At 42.0% G+C, this 26787-nt stretch overlaps 1 protein-coding gene across 1 annotated transcript in view; it reads left to right on the forward strand.

Annotated features, from left to right (window-relative positions):
* Positions 1–1396: 1396 nt before the first annotated feature.
* The window catches only part of LOC133424341 (SNF-related serine/threonine-protein kinase-like), a 45363-nt gene continuing 19972 nt past the window's right edge, over positions 1397–26787 (forward strand). The window contains 3 exon segments of the mRNA XM_061714877.1: positions 1397–1580; positions 4599–5306; positions 17749–17890. Of these exon segments, the coding sequence (XP_061570861.1) occupies positions 4718–5306; positions 17749–17890 (731 nt within the window). The 5' untranslated portion in view covers positions 1397–1580; positions 4599–4717.

Here is a 26787-nt window from a genome sequence, read left to right on the forward strand (position 1 = left end):
CACTGAGGAGCTTATGAACCACCTCGGTGACCTCGGCTTGGGTGATGGATGAGCACGCCTCCGAGCCCCAACCCTCTGCTTCCTCAGTGGAAGGCATGTCAGTCGGGTTAAGGAGATCCTCGAAGTATTCCTTCCACCGTCCGACAATGTCCCCAGTCGAGGTCAACAGCTCCCCACCAGCACCATAAACGGTGCCGGCAGAGTACTGCTTCCCCCTTCTGAGGCGCCGAACGGTCCTCCAGAATTTCCTCGAGGCCGACCGAAAGTCTTCCTCCATGGCCTCCCCGAACTCCTCCCAGACCCGAGTTTTAGCCTCCAGGACCGCCCGAGCCGCGGCCCGCTTGGCCTGCCGGTACCTATCTACTGCGTCAGGAGTCCCACCGGCCAACATAGCCCGGTAGGACTCCTTCTTCAGTCTGAAGGCATCCTGTACTTCCGGTGTCCACCACTGGGTTCTAGGATTGCCGCCACGACAGGCACCGGAGACCTTGCGTCCACAGCTTCGAGCCGCCGCGTCGACAATGGAGGCAGAGAACATGGTCCACTCGGACTCGATGTCCCCCGCCTCCCCCGGGATCTGAGAGAAGCTCTCCCGGAGGTGGGAGTTGAAGATGTCCCTGACAGAGGGCTCGGCCAGAAGTTCCCAACAGACCCTCACAATCCGTTTGGGTCTGCCCGGTCTGTCCAACCTCCTCCTCCGCCAGCGCATCCAACTCACCACCAGGTGGTGATCAGTTGACAGCTCAGCCCCTCTCTTCCCCTGAGTGTCCAAGACATGCGGCCGAAGGCCAGATGAAACGACAACAAAGTCGATCATTGACCTCCGGCCTAGGGTATATATATATATTCATGTATAATTACATTTTTTCGGGTTTAGTATTCTGTTTAGTATTTCTTTTGTACATTGCTCATTTTTTATATTGCTTTTTTTAATTATTTAGCTATTTATTGGTTATTTTTCTTTTTAGGATATACTTTTTTCTATACCTTTCATACTTCGTGAGTATTTGTAAATTTGTTAAGAGTGTGTATGTTTGCTACTGCACAAGCAAATTTCTCCTCTGTGGGATTAATAAAGCTATATTCTATTCTATTATATATATATATATATATATATATATATATATATATATATATATATATATATATATATATATATATATATATATATATTTATATATATATATATAGCCTATATCCTTATCTCTTCTTTGGTATATTGTACATTTTTGTATGTAGTACTTGATTATTTGCACTTATGTATTGTTTCTGAGCTGCTATGGCCAGTGCATTCCCCTGCTGTGGGATTAATAACTATGATTATGAAGCTGTATAATCCGGTAGTGTGGGTGGGCCCTGAAGGCAGCGCGGGGCGGGGCCAGCTCCTCGCTGCTGTCGTCGCTGCTGCCGACGATGCAACACCTCGTTTCCCCGTCGGGCTCCGGGGGAAACAGCCGCTGCTGGGGGGCCCTGCCGGCGCGGAGACCGTGCTCCCACCTCCGCCTCAGCCTTTTCTTCCGTAAGCATCCATGACAGGCCCGCCGGAGCGAGACGCGAGACGAAGATGTTTGCCGGAGAAGGTGAGCCGCGCAGCCGCAGCACGTAGCTTTGCTAGGCGCTACACGCTAGCGAACTACGAGAGCCAGGTATCGCGAGACCTGGGTCTCTGTGTAGCTGCTAGACGCGGGTCTCACTGGTACAGAGAAGAGACCCGGGTCTCGGCGAACCAGTGAGACCCAGGTCTCGCGAGACCCGGGTCTCTCTGTACCAGAGAGACCCGGGTCTCGCGAGACCTGGGTCTCTGTGTACAACACCGCGGCGTGGGTCTGCTGTTGACAGGATGGCGTTTCCATTTTCCATCCGGTGTGTTACTGTTAACACTGATAAATCCCCAGCTACCTGGGCCACCGGGGGGTGTCGGTGCCCGCCGGGCCTCTCATGGTACTGGTCCCCCCGTCCCTGCAGCCACGAGGCGGCCGCATGGCTCCTGCTGCTGGAGCTGCTGTCACAACACGGACCAGTACCAGGACCGTCCCTGCTGGATATCTGCTTCATTCATGCTTATTTAAGATGAATATTGGTCCAATTATTCCCTCCAATTTAAGTTAATTATTTCTTCAGTTAAATGAAGACAAAACAGAAATAATAGTGTGTGAAGGAAGAAAGATTAAAGAACCTCCATCAACCAGCTGCAGTTAGTCCAGTGTTCCCAGTGTTGTGCTAGTAACTAGCTACCGTTACTGGTTCATTAAAAAGTAACTCGGTTACAGCAACTTTTTAGTTACTAAAAAAAACAAACATTTTAAATGCTCCCTTTAATGCCCCTCTAGCCTTCATTTCAGCAGGTACTGTTTGGATTTTCATTGTGCATCCTGTTCTGCGTTCTGATTGGCTAAACAGTCTCCCCGCTTCTTCACTTCCTGTGTCAATAACGTTGGTTGCTTAGCAACAAGCTGAGAACGGCCAATGAACTTCAGCAGCAGCTCAGGAACGGGAGCCTTTGATGAATCGTTACAGTTCTCAGATATAATCCATGGTGGCATGTTGCTGTATAAGGGTGCTTTCACACCTGTCCCGTTTGGAGCAGTTGTTCCGAAACGGGAGCGTTTCCCCCTAAAGATCGGATTGTTTGGTATATGTGAACACAGCAATCGCGCTCTGAAACGGCACAAAACAAGCGAGCCGAGATCTCCTAGGAGAGGTGGTCTCGGCTCGCTTCCATTCCAGACCTGAAGCGGTTAATTTTTTTTATTTGTAGTGAGAACATAATCGACACAGCAGCCGACACAACTACATTCATTGTTTATGTGCTCCGCTGCGCAAGGAGAAGAGTCAGTGCAGCCTCCACCACTTTCTCTCCTATTGGACGTGCTGAGATGTCGTCCCCGTGTGGCATGGTGAAATAAAAAAATTTTCAATTCGGGCAGGGTTTGCGCAGCGCAAACCCTGTGCCAGGCGGCCTCTGGCCCACCGCTGAGCTCTGCTCTGCGCCGGTAGCACATAAATGAATGGGTAAAGCCTGATTTATGGTTCCACGTTAAATCGTCACCGTAACCTACGCCGTAGGCTCTGCGTTGGTGTAACGCGGAACCATAAATCAGCCTAAAGCTGGCGGCTGCGGTCTGCGCTTTACGCCCTCTCTGTGAAAGGGGCTTGTTGTTTATCCCGGGGGACGGAAGAGGAAACTCCTTCCACGTTCATTTGACCAATCAGAGAGCAGCTGGTTCGCGCATGGCATTGGTTATCAGCTTTGAAACGGTACAGACGGTTGCCTTGTGAACACAAACCCCACGAATGAGAAATGAAACAACTGTATCGATTTAGCCCCTGAATCGGAACAAAACAAACGAGCCACAGGTGTGAAAGCACCCTAAGAATCTTTTTGCCCAGAAGTAAAAAGAGCGACAACAACGACCCATAACTATGTTCTTCTCTGGAAAAAAACTCCTGCATCCCGGGCTTTAGGAGAAAAAGACACTACAGAGCGAGTTGGGATGCAGCAGCATCAGAAGAGCAGTGGAAAAACTAAACTAAACATTGCCAAAACTAACGGCGTTACTGTAACGCGTTACTAAATAACGCATTAGTCCCAACACTGTTTAAGATTAATATTTGTCCATTTATTTCCTCCCATATAAGATAAGATAATCTCCCTCAATGGGGAAATTCACTTTGTGCAGCAGCAGTACACTTAACACACACATGCAGGGAAAGGGTAAAAAAAAGTAAAAAATATATTATTATTAATTACAAAATATAAAAATTATATACATTGGAATGAAAAAAAAAAAGTAGTTCAGTATGGGAAAAGAAAGAAAAACTGCAAAAAAAAGCAGGTAGGATGTGTGAGGTAGACAGATATTGCACATCTTGTTATTGCACATGTTATTATTGTCCGTAGCAGGCCTGGTTGTTAAATTCATTATTCTTTCTAAATATCCCAATATTTTGCGCTGGACAAGGAGAAGACTATCATGTAGTACTTTGTCCCAAACTACTATATCACGGCATCTTTAAGGGCCACGTTTCCACATATTTACAAAAACTGATATTTCCCGCTCTACGTTTTGAAAAATCTCATCATTTACACGAACCTGCATAAATACGCTGTTAAGGTGCTATGAGCAGCCAAACCTACAGGGGGCAGTGTAACGAGAAGATAAAGTCATGCTAGCCAATCAGAATCCTGGAAAAAAACATCAACAAATGACACGTGGCCAAACAAATTGTAAACACATGACACTGGTGACGTTTCTGTCACATAATGTGACATTCTGAAGCCTAAATGTCCGTTTCTCTCTGTTTACAAGCAAACGTGAAGACAGATGTTTTGCAAATCTCCACTTTGGCCGGAGTTTTCAGGAATGATGGTTTTTGGTGACTTTGAGCTTCGTTTTTCGTGTAAACGAACGGCCAAAACGCATGAAAACACCACCGTTTTTGTTACGTGTAAACGGGGCATAAGGGTTTTAAGATTTATTCAGATGCATATGTTCATATGGATGTGCTTATCCTCCTGTTTTGTATCTGACTTTGCCTTTGGCATGCATTGAGTTTGTATTGTGCTTCCAATAATCATCTGTGTCTTGTATGTGCAGGAATCTGCAGCCATGGGTTTGTTCTTTGGCCTTGGATGAGCTGAACTAAGCTGGACCCACGATACTCCACCAAGCGGCCCCTGCCCAAAGCAGGGGGTCCCCTCTCCCCATCTCCAGCTATGGCCGGCTTCAAGAGGGGTTACGATGGCAAGATCGCCGGCCTGTACGACCTGGACAAGACGCTGGGCCGCGGCCACTTCGCCGTGGTCAAGCTGGCGCGCCACGTCTTCACCGGGGAGAAAGTGGCCGTGAAGGTGATTGACAAGACTAAGCTGGACACCGTAGCGACGGGTCACCTTTTCCAGGAAGTCCGCTGCATGAAGCTGGTGCAGCACCCCAATATCGTGCGCCTGTACGAAGTGATAGACACTCAGACCAAGCTTTACCTCATCCTGGAGCTCGGCGACGGAGGGGACATGTTCGACTACATCATGAAACACGAGGAAGGTCTGAACGAAGACCTGGCTAAGAAGTACTTTGCCCAGATTGTCCACGCCATCTCCTACTGCCACCGTCTGCACGTGGTCCACCGGGACCTGAAGCCGGAGAACGTGGTCTTCTTTGAAAAACAAGGACTCGTGAAGCTCACCGACTTTGGATTCAGTAATAAATTTCAGCCGGGGAAAAAGCTGACTACTAGTTGTGGATCTCTGGCGTACTCTGCACCAGAAATACTGCTGGGGGACGAGTATGATGCGCCAGCTGTAGGTACGTAAAACATGTAGGCAGATGAGTGCTGCTCAAGTAATGAAGTAAATCATAATAACTAGAAAATTTCAGGACATTTTGAAATGGGCATGCCCTACTGCCCATTCGTCCCCTCTCGCTGCTTTGGTTTGGGGCTGTAGTGGTTGTGTTTAAGGTTGTTTTGGTTGTGTTTAAGGTGGTTCTGGTTGTGTTTAAGGTTGTCTTGGTTGTGTTTAAGGTTGTCTTGGTTGTGTTTAAGGTTGTCTTGGTTGTGTTTAAGGTGGTTCTGTTTGTGTTTAAGGTTGTCTTGGTTGTGTTTAAGGTTGTCTTGGTTGTGTTTAAGGTTGTCTTGGTTGTGTTTAAGGTTGTTTTGGTTGTGTTTAAGGTTCTGGTTGTGTTTAAGGTTGTTCTGGTTGTGTCGGAGGTGGTACTGGCCATGTTTGGGGTTATTAATAATGGCCAATAAACCAAACCAAGGCCTGGATGTACGTTGCGGTTCGGGCCACATTTACGGATGATTTATTCATATTCTCCCCCATAAAAATGCATATGTTTGGTTGCCATGGTAACAAGCCCCATAGGTTAGAATTGGACAATTTGGCTTCAATATCTCAAAAGTTGTAAACAGCCCGAGTCCCGAGTCTTTTAACATTGGATCGATGTCTGCGACATCGTGTTGCCGAGCAACAAGCATCCAAATTTCCGTTAGCCTGAAAATTAGAATAGTTGAATATCTCAAAAACCGTAATAGCTGGCATGATGAGACTAAAGTATGTTGTAGTACAACACGTCCCGGGTTTGTCAATGTTGTAATGATGTCTCTGCGATTAAACCGTTGCCTAGCAACAAGCATCCAAAATAAAATGGAATTTTTTTTAAATTGAAAGTTAAATATTGCAAAAACCGTAATAAGTAGCATGATGAGGTTGTACGGTCCATTGTACGGCCGTTGTACGGCACGGTTAGTGCCAATCGGGCAGAGTGTTTGTAAATTTGAACAATGTCTCTACGATAAAGTTGCTTTTTGGCATCTAGCGTTGCCACGGTAACACTTTTAACTGAGAAAAGTAATGCCCATCAATGCACGATGGAGACGCATCTAATGATGTATGCCATGCATGGGTGCACATTGCGGTTCGGGCCGTATTAACGGACGAAAAAAGCGTGTGGAAAGTAAGAAGAAGAAGAAGAAAAAAAGGGAAACCTTTTCTGTATACTATTATATCGCCTTCATTTTTCAGGTTTTTTCCACATCAGAGCGGGGTCATGCTTTACACCCGCTGCTGCGCAGGGGGATTTTTGCGACTTGCCGTTTCTGTATACTAGTATAATTAAAGGAATCAACCAAGAGGATCTGAGACACATTTTTGCAACCATATATGAAGATATATCCATTTTCCCCATCGCAGTTGTCATTTTGTCTTGCTTGATCTTTTAACTGCCTTGGGTTTTATTGACCAGGCTTGTTGCCTGTGGCTCTGACTCTGTCTCTGCACCATTTATAAACCACTTATAAAACCTCTCCCAGAAATTCTCATTTGGGGCCATAACACACACACGCTTATCCAAGCAAACTCCAAAAGTATACAAAGGCATCGGAGTGAAACCAGAGTGCAGCAGTGTTGGAAAGAGACTGGCATCTGTTTTCCACTGTCACAATATATGTCCGTGTTAACAAGCGTTTCTTTTTTTGGTTCTTGGACTTGCTTGAGACATCAGCCTGTGTGTTAGCGGTGTGTTGCCAGCAGTGCTTGACACTGATGGTCGTGCTGATGGCTGTAGGCCATGTGGTGCAGGGTCAGCTCTACTTACACTAATGTCCGTGGGTGTCCGGTTGCACTGAATTAACTGTCCCATTGATTTTCCATGAAGACTGACAGATCGTGTCCTTCCATGAAATGACACAGCAGCTTTTATATTGACTAGCTTCATTGATTAAAAAAAAAAAAGAAGAAGAAATGATGCCACTACTGGCACTTTTACACTAGTACCTACTCAGCCCGTCTCGACTCGCCCTTGTTTCTTTTCAATACCAAGATGAGAAGTAGGCGAGAAGACAACAACACTAAAGATGTAGAACCTGGAGGAGATGCTGCTGGATCTGTGGCTTGTGTTTGATATCAAGTTAAAAAATGAGAGTGAGAGAAGCTTCAAACGCTTTTCCTTTGTTTATTTGTTTGTCTCTGCGCTGCTGAAAAGTCAGCTGGAGCCGTGAGCAGCTATGAAGAGACAGAGCTCCTGGTAGATCTGGTCGTTCCTTATCGCCCGTCTACATCCCTTTTTAATTCTCTCCTCAGCACCAGGTTTATGAACATCTGCACTTCAGAGTTGGATCAGAAACTTTTGCTGCCATTGCTGGTTGAATAAAATGAACCAGAATCCGTCAGAGTCTCTTTCTCTGATTTCCTCCTCCTGACTCAGACGTCTGACTCCAACCCCCCGACCAATCGGTGGCCTGTAGTGTGATGATGTCAGATACAGCCGACTCAGCAGCTTAGAACCTCGGCAGAATAGATACAGAAAAGTATCTACTCGGCAGGTTGGACCTCTAGTGCAGGGGTGTCCAAAGTCGGTCCTCGAGGGCCGGTGTCCTGCATGTTTTTAGATGTCTCCTTGCTTCAACACACCTGATTCAAATTAATGGTCGTCACCAGCTTGCCATCAAGGTCTGGACAACTCTGTTGGTGACACAGTTACTTTTATCACGGTGTGCTGAACAAGGGAAACATCTAAAACCTGCAGGACACCGGCCCTCGAGGACCGGCTTTGGACACCCCTGCTCTAATGGGAAAGAACCAAACTGAGTCGAATCGGGCTGAGTAGGTACTAGTGGAAAAGCGCCATAAGCCTAGTGGTCAATGAAATGTTTGTAGGTGCTCAGAAGGCGTTTGTGTATGTGGTTATCGTCCTAAAAGATTTTAAATTCAACCGGGTGTCGTTTACTTCTGTTTCAAACAAACTTGAGCATGGCTGAGGAAAATCCTTTTTTCATTTCTCCCCCACCCACCCTGCATCCACTCAGTCCTTAAACATTGATGTTGTATATTTGGGTGTGGAGAGTGCACGAGTAACTTACTTCTCTGGAGCTGTGCCCTGTTATCTTTTAGAAAGTATAAATTAGAGATGCACCGATCAGGATTTTGAGGGCCGATCACCAAAAGATCCCGATATTGCCGATCACAGCGCGAAATCCACAAATTTGTCAATATCGTTGTCTCATGTACAACACTTGACATTGTATTATTAGGTATAAAAATTAGGAGATGAGAAAGTATCATAAATTGACAGTTTTATTTCAGGCTGAGGCAATGTGCAATATTTCACCCCCTCGAGATTCTTGGAGATGATTAGACTTAGGGCCAGTCCCAATCCCCCCCTAGTCCTACTTTTCATCCCTACCCCTAAATTTTGTGCGTTCCCGTGAGGGTAGTGGTGTCCCAATTCCTCTTTGCATGTAGGGCTAGTGGACATAACGAGGGGTAGTGTGTATGAATCTGGCCCTTTACAGCGAGGGATTTCAGATACTGACTCGCTGACTGAGGGCCAGAAAAATTTCCCAGAATGCTTTACGTCATCATTTGCAGACTGAATCAAACAAAAAAACATGGCGGACATTTCTAATTTTTTAGTGAATAAAATCAATATTTTGAGTTAGTTTCTGCATAAAAATGTGTTTTGATTACATTTCTAGCGAGGAATATATATTTTACTTTCATAATATTCACTCAGTGAATGTACATAATCACTCGCTTGCTCGTTTTTTCAGATCTCGCCAGAATAAAGGCTGATTTATGGTTCTGCGTTACACCAACGCAGAGCCTACGGCGTAGGTTACGCAGTGACGCGCGCCGTACGATGCGCGTCGCCGCGTAACCTACGGAGTAGGTTCTGCGTCGATTTAACGCAGAACCATAAATCAGCTCCCGAGCCGGCAGCTCTTCTCATCCCCCGAAAACATCGGATCAAATTTCTTAACAGGCGTTATTTGGATAAACTGAGCCCAGGTTGGGGATCTTAACGGTTACTTTTACGCCTGAAAAAATATTAAAACTTAATAAAGTGGCATATTAACAGCGCTACAGCGGAAATTAAAACAGCTTTTAGCTCTCTGCTTCCTGATATGGTGTGACGTATGTGCAAACGTAACTACGCAGTCGCTTACGTACCAGAACGTAAACCACGCAGTGACGTAGCAAGTGGTGTCCCAATCCCTAGGGAACATTACAAAGCCCTACCCCTTGTGGTTTCATTTTGAGGGTGAAGTGGTAGTGGGTCAGGGCTAGTGGTAGTGAGTATGGTGAACATTGGGATTGGCCCTTAGTTTACAAAGAGTAAGTGTAGCTTATTAACTTAAGCTTTCCTGTGGTAATAATTATTTACAACATGTGCACCAACACAGACAACAGTAGACATGTCATTCTCTTAGCGTTGATAAAAGTTGTTAACTATAAACCTTAGTTTTCCTGTGGAAAAAGGAATTAAATAAAAATGAATTGTGAATTATTGAGCTTTGTGAAAGCTTTAGTGGTAGCATCCGCCGTGTGTGAGGAAACTCTTGTGAGTGAAGCTGTTCACACTAGAACTACAAATGTCACTTGTGAAGTGACTGACACGATTGTCGTCCTGCATGAGGCTGGATCAAAACCAATAGGGGTATTATCGGCCGATACTGATGGGTTGCCGATCGATCGGTGCATCTCTACCCACAGCCAAGTAGCTGCACAAAAAGGAAGTACTAACCGGTACTATCACCTAGTGAAACCCCTTAAAACAGAGTGGAGTCCAGCTGAGCCGAGCTCAGTGGAAAAGACCTGTAAGGTTTGGGTGTGTGAAACGTGTAACTGGTGCTAAATGTGTTTGTCTGTGGTGGATGATCTCGTTTTTGGTTCGGTGTGTGTGTGTGTGTGTATTTAGAGAGGACGAGGTGATGTAACGTGTGCTATGTCAGGCTTTTACTGATGGTAGAAAATAAAAATAAGTGAGTGGGTTTCCAAATATATCCTGGCAGCCTTTAAGTTGTCTGGGGGGCCTCCCACGGTATGAACACTAGAAAACTCTGGTTGTACTTGTGACAGGTAGAGGCTGCTGACTGTTTCCTGCTTGCTTTATGGCTTGGCTTCTTGACCTTTGTTTGCCCCACAACCATCCTTAGATTAGATTAGATTGTCCTTTATTCCTCCCTCAGTGGGGAAATTCGCTACCCAGTTGTGCTATGGTACATTGTTCGAACAAAAATATATCTCCAAGCCTCTGTCCCCCCCCTTCTCAGCATGTGCACAACCTGGAGCAAAACTCTTCCCCTCGTCTGCTTGTTTTGGTTCGGTGCCCCCTGTCTGTTTCCAGTTTATCTAGTTTTTCATACGGGAGCTTTAACAAACCCTTAGATAAACCTTGAACTTGAGGTTTCCTGAACATGGGTCAACCAAACGCAAGCTTTCACTTCCACTTATGAATCAGATCCATCAAATGTGGCTCACTCAACGCAACGTTGTGCCCTTTCATGGCTAACTTATGTAGACGTTATTAGAGATGCACCGATCAGGATTTTGAGGGCCGATCTCCAAAATCAGTATCTGCCGATCCATAAATTGCGATCACAGCGTGAAATCCATAAATTCTTCAATATTGTTGTCTCATGTACACGACACTGACATTGTATTATTAGGTATCAAAATTAGGAGATGAGAAAGTATCATGAATTGACTGTTTTATTGCAGGCTGAGGCAAAGTGCAATGTTTCACCCTCTAGAGAGGATTTAGACTGATGTAGCTTATTAACTTAAGCTTTCTTGTGGTAAAAAATGTGTACAACACAACGTGCAGTACACTAACACACACAACAGTAGACATATCACTCTCTTAGAGTTGATACAAGTTGTAAACCTTAGTTTTCCTGTGGAAAAAGGAATTAAATCTTAAAATAAAAAATGAATTATTAAGCTTCAGCGATAGCATCCGCCGCGTGTGAGGAAACTCTTGTGGGTGAAGAAAAACTCTTCACACTAGAACTCCAAATGTCACTCGTGAAGCGACTGACACGACTGTTGTCCTGCGTTAGGGTTTGGACTGTATATAATCTGGTATAACTCCTTTTGAACTATTATTTTGAAAATCCGATCAAAACCGATAGGCGCGTTATCGGCCGATACCGATCGCTTGCCGATCGATCGGGTCATCTCTAAACGCAACGCTGTGCCCTTTCATGGCTAACTTATGTAGACATCATCTCTGGGGCATCCAAACCCCAATAAGGATGGTGAAAAATGGATAATCCACTTGTTAGATTTAGGGCCACAAGTTCTTCCAGAGGCTCATGAAGATGACACAACTATAATGATTTAATGAAGCTGCAGACCACATGGACACCGGCCAAGGACAACTTGGCTAAGAAGTACCGTATAAATGCAGGCATGATCATTCATGTGAGCAACACAAAATTACTCTTAGAGTACACGTTTACTTATGAAAGACATTTTTATGATGATGTTTTAATAACAATCAAAAAGGCTGCAGCAACAAGTGAAACCTGCTCTCTGGAATGCTCCCAAGTTCAGGTCCATGAGCTAAACAAACCCGGCTTTGTTCAGAGGGAGTGCTGGAGAATATAGGCAGGGCTTCTTTGAAAACAAAAAGGAAAGTAGTTTTACATGGCAGTTTGCAAACGCATAAGTTAGGGCTGGGTATTGTTAAGAACCTCATGATTCCATTAGATTCGATTTCGATACTTTAAAGGAGCTTGAGGCTCCTTTTAAGAAATGAGACTCTCTAGCGCCACCCTTCACCACGACGGCCGTCGGGGATACTGCAGCCAACAGTGAAGCCGGCACGGGAGAACGGGGAGAACGTGCAAGCAGCGTCATGTGACGTCACATCCACAGCCCAGCGCGTGAAATTCGGCCCCACAATTGCAGCACATTTTGCAGCACACAGCCTGTTCAAGGCAAAGGAGAGATACACTAGAGGGCTCATTCTTTTTGGTTTGGAACACTTCATCTGACATTATTACTAGAAAACTTAAAATGTATACACATTTTTTCATAAATCTTGTCTCAATCCTGCCTCAAGCTCCTTTTAAGTTTGGATTCGATTGTGTTTCGATATTGATTTAAATGCTTCGATATCGATTCAGTAAGACGTAGAAATACACAAATACCTGTTGGCAATTTTTCATTGTTCTTATTTTCATGCCTACAACACGTGGCATGTTACTTCCCATAGCAATTAACTGAGCAATTAAACTTAGCAGCACCATAATGGCTCACTTGTGCATTTGTACAGTAGTACAAAAGTTAAAATAAAAAAAAAAACACATGACAGTTCTGTGCCAACATGATCCGCAGGTTTGTCGTGTTGCTGTTCGGCCTCCACCACCTTCTCTCCTATTGGACACACCGAGATGTCCTCACAGCGCGGCACGGTGGAATTGAAAAATGTTAAATTCGGGCAGGCAGGCGCCCTCTCGCGCGGCGCCGAGCTCGGCGGCAGAGCGGTCCGCTCTTGCGCCGCGGTAGCACATAAATGAATGGGATCGCCGGCGGCATAATAACAAAAAAATAAATAAATACAACAGAAAAAATTAATAAACAGATCAAGGCATAATTAAACTAGCCTCCTACAATATCCTAAACTCAAAAATGTAATTTCCAGCAATGAATGCAGGGAGTTACATTTGTATCGTATATGATGTATCACATAAGGAACAGAATAATAATAAAAGAAATACATACACAAGGTAAATTGAGTTCTTTAGAGATCCTTATTTTTACATTTGTGTTTTTAAACTGTATAGAGTTAGTGCTTCGTTTTATTTCTTCTTCCACAAAGTTCCCCTCCAGGCTGATATGCACATGCTTTTAAGAGCAGTACGTACACAAGGTTGTTTAAAATTTAGTTTTCAATTTAGTGTACAGTCGGCTCAGTTACACCGGTTGGGATGATGCTAATGCAGCCACCCACAATTCACCCACACCCACTTTGTGATACTCAAAGCCTTCGCACTTTATGAAGAAGGTAGTTAAAACTTTTGTTGGACACTATTGTTCAACATAATGTGTTTTCTCAGTAATAATCAAGTAGTTTCTGACTGATGTTTGCTTGAGGTAAAAATCTATACCAGTAAATGTGTTTTTGTATTTTGGATTGTTAAAAAGTATGTTGGTGGGTTTTAAGTTGTTTTTTGTTTGATTTGTTGTTATACTTTTTTTCTGTTTTATTTAATATTTGGGTGCCTTTTTCTTTCAGCCTTTTTATTGTTTCTGTGTTTCTCCAAGGGAGGAGTTCAGGTACATGGTTGATTCTGGATCAATCATGTTTTGAAGTGCTTAGAATCCAGTACTTTGTTTACATAGTACTTAAAAATAGGTTTAAGCAGGTTTATAGCGTACATGACGTAAAACCCGTGGTTTGTCGTTCAGGGCCAATCTACACAGTAAATCTATACACTGTAGCAGGGACACCTGTGCCATAAAGTGTGCCCTACCCTGACGTTTACCTCTCATAAATGTCACTACAATTCAATTCAATTCAATTTTATTTATATAGCGTCTAATACAACAGAGTTGTCTCTAGACGCTTTCCAGAGACCCATACCCAGAACATGACCCCCGAGCAGTTATTACATAAACAATGGCAGGTAAAAAACTCCCCTAGTGGGAGAAAAACCTTAAGCCAAACAGTGGCATGGAAAAACTCCCCTTTAGGAGGAAGAAACCTTGAGCAGGACCAGGCTGATAAGGGGGGACCCTCCTGCCGAGGGCCAGACTGGTGGGTCAGGGACGGCAACAGCACAGCAGGCAGGTGGAAGCAGCAACGGGATGACCAGGGGTGGGGACCGCAGGCCAGCACGCAGCTCCCGAAGCTCCGGCCCAATCAGCAAGTCCCAGGTTGGGACTACACATTGCAATGGCATGGACCAGGACAAATGTAATCGCTCTGCTTGGTAGCATTGTTGTTGTTCATCTTTTTAAGTCCCACTGACACTACAACTTTCATTGTTTTCAAGCTTTATTTGCTTCGCTGCTATGTCTGAGCCATGCAAGTTACATGCATAGTTGTACGGAAGAGTATTAGGGCGAGGCAGGAGAAAAATGAAAATAATATTTAAGAGGGGGAAGATTATTTTTTTTCATTATGCACTTCGACAAAAAAGTCGAAATGTCAAGAAAAAAGTCGAAATGTCGAGATTAATGTTGAAATACAATTTCGTGAATAAAGTTGAAATGTTGAGAAAAAAGTTTGACGATATTGATTTGAAACGCATATCACACATATGCAGTTTCTTCAGAAACATCCCACTCCAAGGATGTAAGTTAGTGAGTTAGTTACGGCTGCTGCTGCAGAGCTGTCAGTCGCTCTGCTAACTGGATTTGATGGAGGAGGATACATTTCCACTAATTTCACCAAATTATATTTCAACTATTTTCTTGAAATTTCGACTTTATTCACAAAATTTCTCGAAGTGCACAATAAAAAAAAAATCTTCCCCTCAAATATCTTTTCTCCTGCCAGGTCCTAACACTCATCTACGCTTCCATGTAGCAACTACACTCCGTATAGTTGCTACATAGAAGCGTAAATGAGATTTAATCAGTTTAAGTGGTGGTGTAAGCAGCTGTACTGTTTAAACTAGAAGCTGATAGTTCCTTCAGATGACTCTTGGACCATATGGACAGTTATTTCACACAGTTTATTTTCTTTTACATGTTATAATGTTTAGCTGGGAGAATTTCGAACATGCAGAGTGCTTGATTGAAAAAAAGATTGTCACAATTTATATCTACAGTATGTCTATATCCATCCATTAGGGCTGCAACTACCGACTATTTTTATAGTCAATTAATCTATCGATTATTCAAACGAATTGCATTGCTGAATAGGTCTGTTTATTAACAAGCTGGAATTGTGTCATGTGATTCACTCCCAAATCCAGCTGCATTTTTAGGACTCATAAATCAAAGTAAATACACTGTAATATTTCAAAATACACATAGTTATGTGTTAATCTTTTTTTTTTCTTTTATTAAAATCACAGTAGGCATAAATGTTTAGTATATAGCAATAAGAACTTAATTAAATTAAGTTCTTATTACAAAGAGATGAATTAAACTGGGCGTGTGTTGCCCCGTGAACATTTTAATTTGTAATTTAGAAGCCTCTAAAATACTTTTCATTCTTTATGATTTATGAAGTTAATTTAGTCTCTTCTTAAATGTAAACATGTAGTTGGATTAGTGTTGAAATAACAGAATTATTGAAATGAATTAAGAAGATAAGTCATGATTTACTGAAGCACAGAGTTGTAAAAGGAAGAAGACGAGCAGACAATGGAGGAAAAAGACAAACAGGAAGGGTAGGATTAGGAGAAAAATGAAGGAGTTAAAAGTATTGGTCAGTATATTTACTAAATGACATTGTGAAACACATTAATTAGGTAAATGAGCTGCAGCTGGAACACTGGTCTGTGTCTCTGATGGAAAGACTGGAACAAACGGCCACTGGGAGGAAATGGAAAGACACAATTCTTCCACCCTTAGTGGGAGATGACGTTTCTGGATGTAATGATGTGATTTTTAAGGTTTTAATTCTGGAGTGAGAGCTAGTTATAGATACCGATCTATTTCTTTGCTGAAAAGGTCTCCTGTTGGCTCCCATTCTAAAAGGCAGAAAACTGTCACTCTCTGAGCTCTGGGCTGATTTGACTAAAAAGTAAAAGTCTGTGTCGTAAGAGTCATATTTTCCGAAAGTCAATGAAAATAGCATCATTTTGATTAGGCCTGTGTTGAAAAAAAACGATTTTCCAATTCTAAATCGATTCTCATATTAATTCCTAAAAATCGATTAGTATGTCTAAAGATCGATTTTTTTTTTTTTTTTTTTTTTTTTTTTTTTTTTTTTTTTTTCCCCCATTATTACATTTTCGCCCGGGGAACTTTAATCCCAGTAGTCATGTCATTTAATTCACATATGCGCTGTTGAGCTGTTGCAATTTCTTTCTTTTTTTGCACTTTAAATGGATATTGAAAGGAATACTTGAGTTATTTATTTCATACAAATAACTTTTGGTATTTTTTTGTTTTTGTCCAAAAAAAGAATTTTTTGTTGGACACGAGAATAACTACTGCCATGTTTTTGCCTTTTTAAATATGTTTAAAAGTATGAAAACATTAAAGTTTTCAGTTATAATTGCACAAATTGTCTATATTTGATTACTTTATATACTGTCTTGGGGTTAAATTTGTATAAAATGCTAAAAACCAAATTCTCAAAAATTAAAAACTGAAAAACACAGAAAATGGAAAAAATAAAAACGGAATGTGGGAAAAAATTAAACTGATTTCATCCGTCTCTGTTTGCTGCCCTGGATCTGTTTGATCTGTTTGGAACAGATTTTTTCAGGTTATTCATCCACCTCAGAAGCTTAGACTGGATGACTTTGTTGGCTAGATTGTACATTTTGCTGGAACATTTTTCAAAAAATCCTAAAACTTAATTTACCATGTCTCAACGACTGTAAACTGCATCAAACCCCGGCTTCAATATGTTGTAGTCTGAAGTCTTGTGACCCGTTTAAAGTATTAATAGTGAAGGTAGGCTGAGCTAGTGAGCTCTCAAGGACCACAAGGTTTTCAAGGATTTCTGAAAGCTCCGCAATTGAAATCCGTCATCTTTGCTCAAGTTTTCATAAAACTTAAAGGAAAATATTTCATGAACTACAAAGCTGAATCCAGCCTTTAACATCCTGTGTGTAAAGTTTGAATGGTGTCTCTAACTGAAAGTATGCTGAAGTAATAAGGTCTAATGGACGTTTTTCAAAGAGTTGAAGATTATATTCCAATGGGCCTTGGCTCTTGGAAATCCTGGAATATTTTTAAAAGTTTAAGGATTTGAAGGGCCAAAAGTCATGCCACCCTTTTCCTGAATGAGCTAAATGTTTTGATATCAGAATGGCTGAAATAGATTTAAAAAAATGCAGAACTAGATGGCAAGCAAAAAATGGTGGAAGATAGAAACTGGATCAAAAATGGTTTAATGCTGACTCAGAATTCAATCAGTTATACCGAATGTATTTTACAGCGGTGTAACCAGAGCAGTTTTTGTGCATCCGTAGTGGTACTGATATTTGCTTCATAAGTGAAATCCCTCACAGTATTAGTGGGGACAGGAGGGTGTTAAATGTCCCAGCACTGTGATGGTGCAGTTACTCGTGTTAAACTGTGAATGTTTGTGGATGCATGTGTTTCTGGGTTGTCCTCTATCAGCATGCTGACAGATAGCTTTGCCTGATGGAAATTAGCATCTGCACATATTGACATGTGACATGTTGAAGGCACGGTATACCCGCACGCGTGAGCGCATGACCAGGATGGCGCCACCTCTGCCTCAATTAGAGCCAGGAAAAACCCTGATTGTTTAACTGAAAAGCTAATTTGTATCATTAGTGATGGATTGACCGTGTGTCCCTCAGATATCTGGAGTCTGGGCGTGATCCTGTTCATGCTGGTTTGCGGCCAGCCGCCCTTCCAGGAAGCCAACGACAGCGAGACCCTCACCATGATCATGGACTGTAAATACACCGTTCCTGCCCACGTTTCCAGCTTCTGCAAAGAGTAAGTCATGGAAAGCATTCTTCTCTTCTCCTCTCATCTTGTTCCCTTTCTTTGGCACCTGCTCAGAATTTCAAATAGTGTTTTTGCATAATGTTTTTAGTGTTTAGTGCCACATACCCTTGGAAAGTGTGGGGTTTGGGGTCCTGGATTGGTAAAGAAATGACAGACATCAAGTCATCTCAAGACGCTTTACACAACAAAGAAAGTTGAAAGCTCAGTTCAGTTCAGTGCAGCTTAATATCACAATCCAGTCCAGTCCAAGTGTTGTAGATGTCATACATCACAGTAGAGCCTAATGTTGAAAGAAAGACGGGTACAAATACCCTACTTTATAACCTTAAACAATGAGAAAAACTAGGGATGCCCCGATACCATATTTTTCCACACCGAGTACGAGTATTTTAATTTGTGTACTTGCCGATACCGAGTACCGATACGATACTTCTACCACAAAAATAACTAGGCTAAAAATGCAATGAAAAATGCAATGAATTGGAAGACGGGTTTTATTTGCAACAGATACATTCAATAAAATTAAATAAAATGAGTAGAATAACTTTTGTTTTATATATAACTTTATTTATAAGATTTTTCAATATTTTTTAAGACAAACAACCCCACATTAGAGGTGGGTGCAATTCATCGATGTGTCGATGCATCGCGATGCGTCACGTGACGATTTGTAATCGATTATGGTCCAGTAAAAAAAAAAAGTAATATTTTTTTTTTTTTTAAGTTATCCTATCCAGTTTCAAGACTGAATAAGCTGCGGAATCATTTCATTTTCAAGAATGCACATTTCTTATTGTTCACTTGAAATATGGCAGATATGTTTACACTAAATAATTTTGATGGAAGTACATATCTAGTTTACTTGAATTAATGAACTCATTAAATCCAAGGCTTGACCGTTTTCAGTGTTTTCCACCAATAGAGGGCGCTCTCATGCAAGTGCAGCTTTCCCTGGTCAAAGTTAAGGAAGTCAAAGAGCAAATGTTTACATAGTCATAAAATACATTATTTTGTGTCAAATGTTCAAAAAACCTTGTTATTTACTTAATGAGTGTTGTTAGAGGAACTGAGTTAATTGATTGGCTATTTATTTACAAATGTAGCCACAGATGAAGACAAAATCAATCTTGTATGGAAAAAAGCATTAAAAATCACAATAATCGAAGAATCGTGGCACCAATAATCGAATCGAATCGACAAACGATATAATCGAAGAATCGAAGAATCGAAGCTCCAATAATCGAAATCGAATCGTGAGGTACCCTTGTTTGCACACCCCTACCCCACATATATCCCACCCTCGGCAATAAAACATAATATGTAAACAAGGGAAAAAAAAAAGATAAAATACATAAATAAAATAATATTAGTAATAATAACAACAATAATGATAAATAAATAGATTAATAACACATGGACGGGTTACACATTAGTCCAAACATTTGTCAGTTAGTAGTACAAGGGTTTCCACACATCCAAGTAACACTGTAAACATGACAAAATCTGTTGTATCTGAGCTTTTCTAAAGGTATAAAAGATATCACATCTTTGACCCATTCTGTGAATGTTGGGGATTTGTCAGATTTCCAATTGCGGAGGATAAAAGTCTCTGGGCTGTGAAGACAATGCAATAAAATTGGCATGAGGAAAGAGAGGAAACTGATGCATCATCCATGGGAACTCCAAATATAGCAGTCATAGGGTTGGGTTCAATAATTATATGACAAATGGTTGAGAAGGCATCGAAAATATTCTTCCAAAATGTCGTCAGAGACGTGCAACCCCAGAACATTTGTCCAACAGAGACTCCAGGTGACATCTTATACAAGTAGAGTCAACATCAGGATGAATTTTAGATTTTAGTTTGTCTCTCGAGAAATGCAAACAATGAATTACTTTGAATTGAATCAAACAATGTCTAAGACATAAAGAGGTGGTATGAATGCGCCCCAGAGAGCGTTCCCACATCCCCTCTTCCAGCTGTAAATTTAGTTCTTGTTCCCAGGCTGATTTGGTCTTGTCCAAGAGAGGAGGACCAATATCCTGTATAGTCATATATATCTTTGAAATACTACCCTTGGTGTATGGATCCCAGTCTAGTATAGTGTCTATTATGCTCTTGTCCAGCATGGTTGGGAATGAAAAATGTTCTTTAGCAAAACTACGAACTTGGAGTAGAATAACTATTCCATCCATCCATTGTCCACCGCATTATCCGAGTCCGGGTTGCGGGGGCAGCAGTCGGAGCAGGGATCCCCAGACTTCCCTCTCCCCGGACACTTCCTCCAGCTCTTCCGGGGGGACTCCAAGGCGTTCCCAGGCCAGCCGAGTGACGTAGTCACTCCAGCGTGTCCTGGGTCTTCCTCGGGGCCTCCTCCCGGTGGGACATGCCCGGAACACCTCACGAGGGAGGCGTCCAGGGGGCATCCTATACAGGTGCCCGAGCCACCTCAGCTGGCTCCTCTCGATGTGGAGGAGTAGCGGCTCGACCCCGAGCTCCTCCCGGGTGACCGAACTCCTCACCCTATCTCTAAGGGAGCGCCCCGCCACCCTGCGGAGGAAACTCATTTCGGCCGCTTGTATCCGGGATCCCGTTCTTTCGGTCATGACCCAGAGTTCATGACCATAGGTGAGGGTGGCAACGTAGATCGACCGGTAAACCGAGAGCTTTGCCTTTCGGCTCAGCTCCTTCTTCACCACGACGGACCGATACAATGACCGCATAACTGCGGCCGCCGCACCGATCCGCCTGTCGATCTCGCGCTCCGTTCTCCCCTCACTCGTGAACAAGACCCCAAGATACTTAAACTCCTCCGAGAATAACTATTTTAAACAAAAAATAATCTTTCTGAGTAAATAAAGTCCCCACACTGGCACTTTCTTCACGTTTAAGAAAATATCAAACATATAACATATCAATGAAACATCCTATCGCGGCTCGAGTGAGAAGACGGTGAAATCCTTGGTCTTCTCCAACTGACAGTGGCTGCTCATCCAGCGCTAAATAACAGGTTAGAGCCTCCGTTATTTTAACGGCCCGTGGGTCGTCTCGTCATTGTCTGTCTCTTTTGCAGAACCTGAGCTAATGTTGCTGTTGTGTTCTTGCAGTAGCATTAGCAAACTCCGTATCCTCAGCTTTATGATGCGTCTTGAGATGTTTTATCAAGTTGCTGGTATTAAACGAGTCCTTCCCTCCTCTTGACACCTTAGCAGCAGTAGCTTCAGTCTGTCTTGCTTCTGTCGTCGTCTCTTATTCTGAAATATGTCCACACTGCTGACGTCCCACTGCATTAATTGTTACTATCTTGCCTGAAACGTCTCACTCATGTATCACTCTCTTCTCACTCATGTATCACTCTCTTCTCACTCATGTATCACTCTCTTCTCACTCATGTATCACTCTCTTCTCATCATCGCTGACTGCAGCTCAACATCTCCCCCTAGAGTCACTAATCAGTAACTACAACAATGAAGTATCGGTGCAAGGTATCGGAGAATTTTTGCGAGTACGAGTATATTTTTATTTATTTTTTATTTCACCTTTACTTAACCAGATAAAAATACCCATTGAGATCAAGACCTCTATCACAAGGGTGACCTGGCCAAAGAAGGCAGCAGGACACGTCCACAAATAACAGCAATCCCGAAATAAACATTAAAATGAGAGTGCAAACTGTTTAGCAAATAAAGTACAATAGTGGTGACTTCAGTAATATGTAAAAAAAACAACAACTTCAGTAATATTTTAAAATTTAAAAACACGTCAGATGTAGTTTAAAAACACAGGCACTGCCGAAAGGATTCTCATTGTCGGTTTTTTAGAAATGAGTGAAAGGGTTCAAATGAAACAAGTTCAGGCATTTTCAGTTCAAATTGGAGGATATTCCACGCAGAGGGTGCAGAGAAACTAAAAGCTTTTTTCCCCCAAGTTAGTCCGAACACGAGGAACAGCTAGGTGCAAAGTGTCATTCCACCTTAAAGCATAATGGCTTTTAGCTCTCTGAAGAAATAAACAAATAACCAGGAACCAAGCCAAGAAGAGCCTTATAAATCAGTCATCCAGTGTGATTTATGAGATATATGAGAGCAGTATCTGCTAGAGTTGCCCCGATCCGATCACGTGATCGGAAATCGGGGCCGATCACGTGATTACAGACTCGATCCGGACTCGGACGTTATGAGCCGATCAGGAATCGGATATATATATACCAGGGTTTCCGTTGTCCGGTAATTGCCGGACTTTGTCCGGTAAAATATGCCGAAGTCCGGTATTTTATAATCTCTCCGGTCAAAATGTCCGGTGAAAATACTCACTGGCGCCGACATCCGCGTGTGCGTTGATTTATGGTTCCGCGTCGCACCGACGCAGAGTCTACGGCGTACGGTTCGCGGCGACGCGCACCCTACACCCGACCCTACGGCGTAGGCTCTGCGTTGGTGTGACGCAGAACCATAATTCCGGCTTAAAAGTAAACAACATGCGCCCAACTACCCGTGCATGACAGGCAGACACACACGGGGAGAAGAGACAATTTCTTTAATTTTTATTTTTTTTTAAAACTTTATCCTTATGAACGCAATTGTTATATAGGGTAGTCCAACTTTCCTTATTTTAATCAGAACACTTTCTTCTTTCCTCTTCGGCGTGGAGTAGTGGGCTTGGAGCGGCAGCCATCGGTTAGTTTTTTCTTTTTAGATCCGAGGCTTTGCGTAGATGGTGGCTTCCGCAACTTTCAGGCGCTTTTTCTGCGCAAGCAAGCTTTATAGATGAGGCCCCAGGACTGAAGCGGAGCTGCGGCGCCGACATTATGGTTCCGCGTCGCGGAAGGCTCTGCGTTGGTGTGACGCGGGAATATAAATCAACGCACACGTGGAGTAGTGGGCTCGGAGCGGCAGCCATACACCGCATGCGCGCAGAGCACGCCTGTTTGTTAGGCGTGCCCTATGCCCTGAAGCAGCCCTATGCTAAAAAAAAAAAAAGAAAAAGAAAAGAACATTTTTTTATACTGACTTAAGAATGTTCAAGCTGCCTACCTCCTATGTGCTCAGTTTACAGTACACATGTTAAAATATAATAAAAGGGTCATCCTGCATAATTTTCTTTTCTCTTCTTCATTTTTTATTGTTTTATAAAAGTATCGGATCGGGACTCGGTATCGGCAAGTCCTCAAAATCAAAGGACTCGGACTCGGACTCGGGGGCAAAAAAACCTGATCGGGACATCCCTAGTATCTGCCCCGGTATCAGTATCGGGGCATCCCTAAGAAAAACCAGCTGCATAAAGGGAGGGGTCTGGGTAGTAACTTTAGTTAGCACCAGTGTCCACACCGTGCTGGTTCCACCATATTAACCTGCAGACTCATCCATCCATGTCTGAGTTGGAGGCATTTAAACAGACAGTTTGTTCCTATGCTGTTAGGTCTCGCACATCACAGGTCCTTGTGGTGCCACAAAAGATGTCACCATTGAAGAACCAGTTAAAAAGAACCTGAGATAAGCCTTTTAAAACTGCAAGTGGTGAATGTGGTCATGGATGGTCAAGTAGGTGTTAGTTGTAAAGTTGCTTTCGTCAATGAAAGTTATGACTAAATATCGTCGTCAACTAACCTTTATCACCTGAGGAAAACAAGACGAGACGCAACGAAAATGCTGGTCATGGGACGATAATGATAATTAAATATATAATGCAATATCGTCGACGTATAAAAATTAGACTAGAATGTAGATTACAAAATAAAAACTCTGCTAAAATGTGTCTTAATTTTCATTGACCAAAACAAGACGAGACAAAATGTTTTAATGTCCATGTTTTCAGTAGTTTCTGGTTTAATGTCCATGTTTCCAGTAGTTTCTCTGGTTTAATGTCCATGTTTTCAGTAGTTTCTCTGGTTTAATGTCCATGTTTTCAGTAGTTTCTGGTTTAATGTCCATGTTTTCAGTAGTTTCTCTGGTTTAATGTCCATGTTTCCAGTAGTTTCCTCTGGTTTAATGTCCATGTTTCCAGTATTTCCTCTGGTTTAATGTCCATGTTTCCAATATTTCCTCTGGTTTAATGTCCATGTTTCCAGTAGTTTCCTCTGGTTTAATGTCCATGTTTCCAGTAGTTTCTCTGGTTTAATGTCCATGTTTTCAGTAGTTTCTCTGGTTTAATGTCCATGTTTTCAGTAGTTTCTGGTTTAATGTCCATGTTTTCAGTAGTTTCTCTGGTTTAATGTCCATGTTTTCAGTAGTTTCTCTGGTTTAATGTCCATGTTTTCAGTAGTTTCTCTGGTTTAATGTCCATGTTTTCAGTAGTTTCCTCTGGTTTAACGTCCATGTTTCCAGTAGTTTCTCTGGTTTAATGTCCATGTTTCCAGTAGTTTCTCTGGTTTAATGTCCATGTTTTCAGTAGTTTCCTCTGGTTTAATGTCCATGTTTCCAGTAGTTTCCTCTGGTTTAATGTCCATGTTTCCAGTAGTTTCTCTGGTTTAATGTCCATGTTTTCAGTAGTTTCTCTGGTTTAATGTCCATGTTTGCAGTAGTTTCTCTGGTTTAATGTCCATGTTTGCAGTAGTTTCTCTGGTTTAATGTCCATGTTTGCAGTAGTTTCTCTGGTTTAATGTCCATGTTTGCAGTAGTTTCTCTGGTTTAATGTCCATGTTTGCAGTAGTTTCTCTGGTTTAATGTCCATGTTTGCAGTAGTTTCTCTGGTTTAATGTCCATGTTTCCAGTAGTTTCTCTGGTTTAATGTCCATGTTTCCAGTATTTTCTCTGGTTTAATGTCCATGTTTTCAGTATTTTCTCTGGTTTAGTTCTGCTGGGTGACGTTAGTCCTCAATCCCAGTCGCTGCAGCAGGAATCAGATCCAGAAGATGCAGCTGGTTCACGACAATTAAAAACAAAGTTACATAGAGAAACGCGGGAATCTGCTCTGGAGCTGGGAGGAGAAGAAGATCCATCTTTGGATCCACTTTCCTACATAGACGTGGAAAAGAAAACCCAATGTGTCGTCGAAAAAGAAAAAGACGGGGGGAAATGCGGAAAAATAAATATGTTGTAAACTCAAATTAAAGTCTTCTGTATCTGGAATGAATGTATTCTTTAGTCTATAATAATGTAATAATAATAATAATATAATAACATAATACAACCGTTGACTAAAACGAGACTAAAATGGTCCTGGACAATTCTGACTGAAATAAGACTGAAAGTTGACACGACTAAAAGGAGAATGAACGTGACTAAAACTAATAAAAACTGAAATGATAGCTTGACCCAAAGACTAGACTCAAACTAAAATTGAAACCACCTGACAAAAACAGCACTAGTTAGTTGAGATGCAGCGTATGCAGCGTATACAGCGGGGAGCCTGCCAGCTTTTAGAGCCCACTTAACTTCTCAAGCCCAGATCACACATTTTTAATTTCTCCTTTCCTCCCATTCGCTTAGGGCAAACTGCACTAAGACATTTTTGCAAAATAAATGAAAACCATGTTGAAATCACAAGCATATTTCTCCACTTAGTGTTAACACTGTCATTGTTATGTGCCTCAAACCCTGTGTCATATTAAATAGTCGTGCCACTTTTGGTATAACTATTTGACACAATGTCCTTGGGAACGATAAAACCCTCTACTAACACCCCTGGCTTTACAGATAATCCAGTCTTAAATGATAGGACCAGTTGGAGAACATTTGAAATGTCTCTCCACTTCCCCTTTGGCCAACTCAAATCCAAATATGTGCAGATATCTTGCCTTTTCTTCATGGCATGACGAAGGCATTAAATGCTTCTCACACCTCTATAAAGATGAGGTTTTCCATAGCTTTACTGAACTGTCAACTCAATTTGATTTCCCATCATTCCAACTTTACTGCAACTTACTAGTTGGATACTGAGACACTGACAGTTGACAGCAATAAAATGAAGTTAGTTTTTATCTCTGCTGTGCCTTACTGTGAGAGTGCTGACAGCACAACACTGGAGCTGACGTGCCAGTCTGCCAGCATTCCACCTTAAAAATGCTTCCAGATAAAGACGCTCATGTACAAACGTGCAAATCCCACCCGAGGGCCCGTCTCCATCTGGCCCTCGTATGTTGTATCAGAATCAAACTGATACTCTAACTTTAGTTTTTTTAAAAACCCTAACAATTTGGCCCAGATTCTTTGTCTGATTGAAAACAACACTTAACATGGCCATTTCACTTGTGTAAGTATGCCAGGGACTAAAACATAGTCGTTGTTTTTTAATTTGAACCTCCCCTTCTAGCCTGCTTCATGTGAGGGTTAACCATTATCACGTCCATCTATTATCCCATTCTAAATCGATTCTCATTAATTCCTAAAAATCGATTCGTAAGATCGGATTTTATTTTTTTTTCATTATTACATTACAACTTTTGGTATTTTTTTGTTTATGCCCAAAAAAGGAATGTTTTGTTGGACACGAGAATAACTGGTGCCATGTTTTTGCCTTTAAATATGTTTAAAGGTATGAAAACATTAAAGTTTTCAGTTATAATTGCATAAATTGTGTATATTTCATTACTTTATATACTGTCTTGGGGTTACATTTGCATAAAATGCTAAAAACCAAATTCTCAAAAATCAAAAACTGAAAAAGAACGAAAAAGGAAAAAATAAAAACGGAATGTGGGAGAAAATAAAACCGATTTCATCCGTCTCTGTTTCCTCCCTGGATCTTTTTGATAATTCTGCCCCACGATGTTTCTGAAAGCAGTTCTATCAGCATTCTGGGAGCTGATTGGTCCTTACAGCATCATTAGCTGCCAATACTTGCTGTTGAATCTCAATATAATACTAGTATTAATATGTTGCATAATTACACAGTCATATAATTCATGCAACAGCCCAAAAAACAGTTTTAATAACACTAACCCAAA

This window comes from Cololabis saira, chromosome 3 (assembly GCF_033807715.1).
Source record: "Cololabis saira isolate AMF1-May2022 chromosome 3, fColSai1.1, whole genome shotgun sequence".
Taxonomy (NCBI): Eukaryota; Metazoa; Chordata; class Actinopteri; order Beloniformes; family Belonidae; genus Cololabis; species Cololabis saira.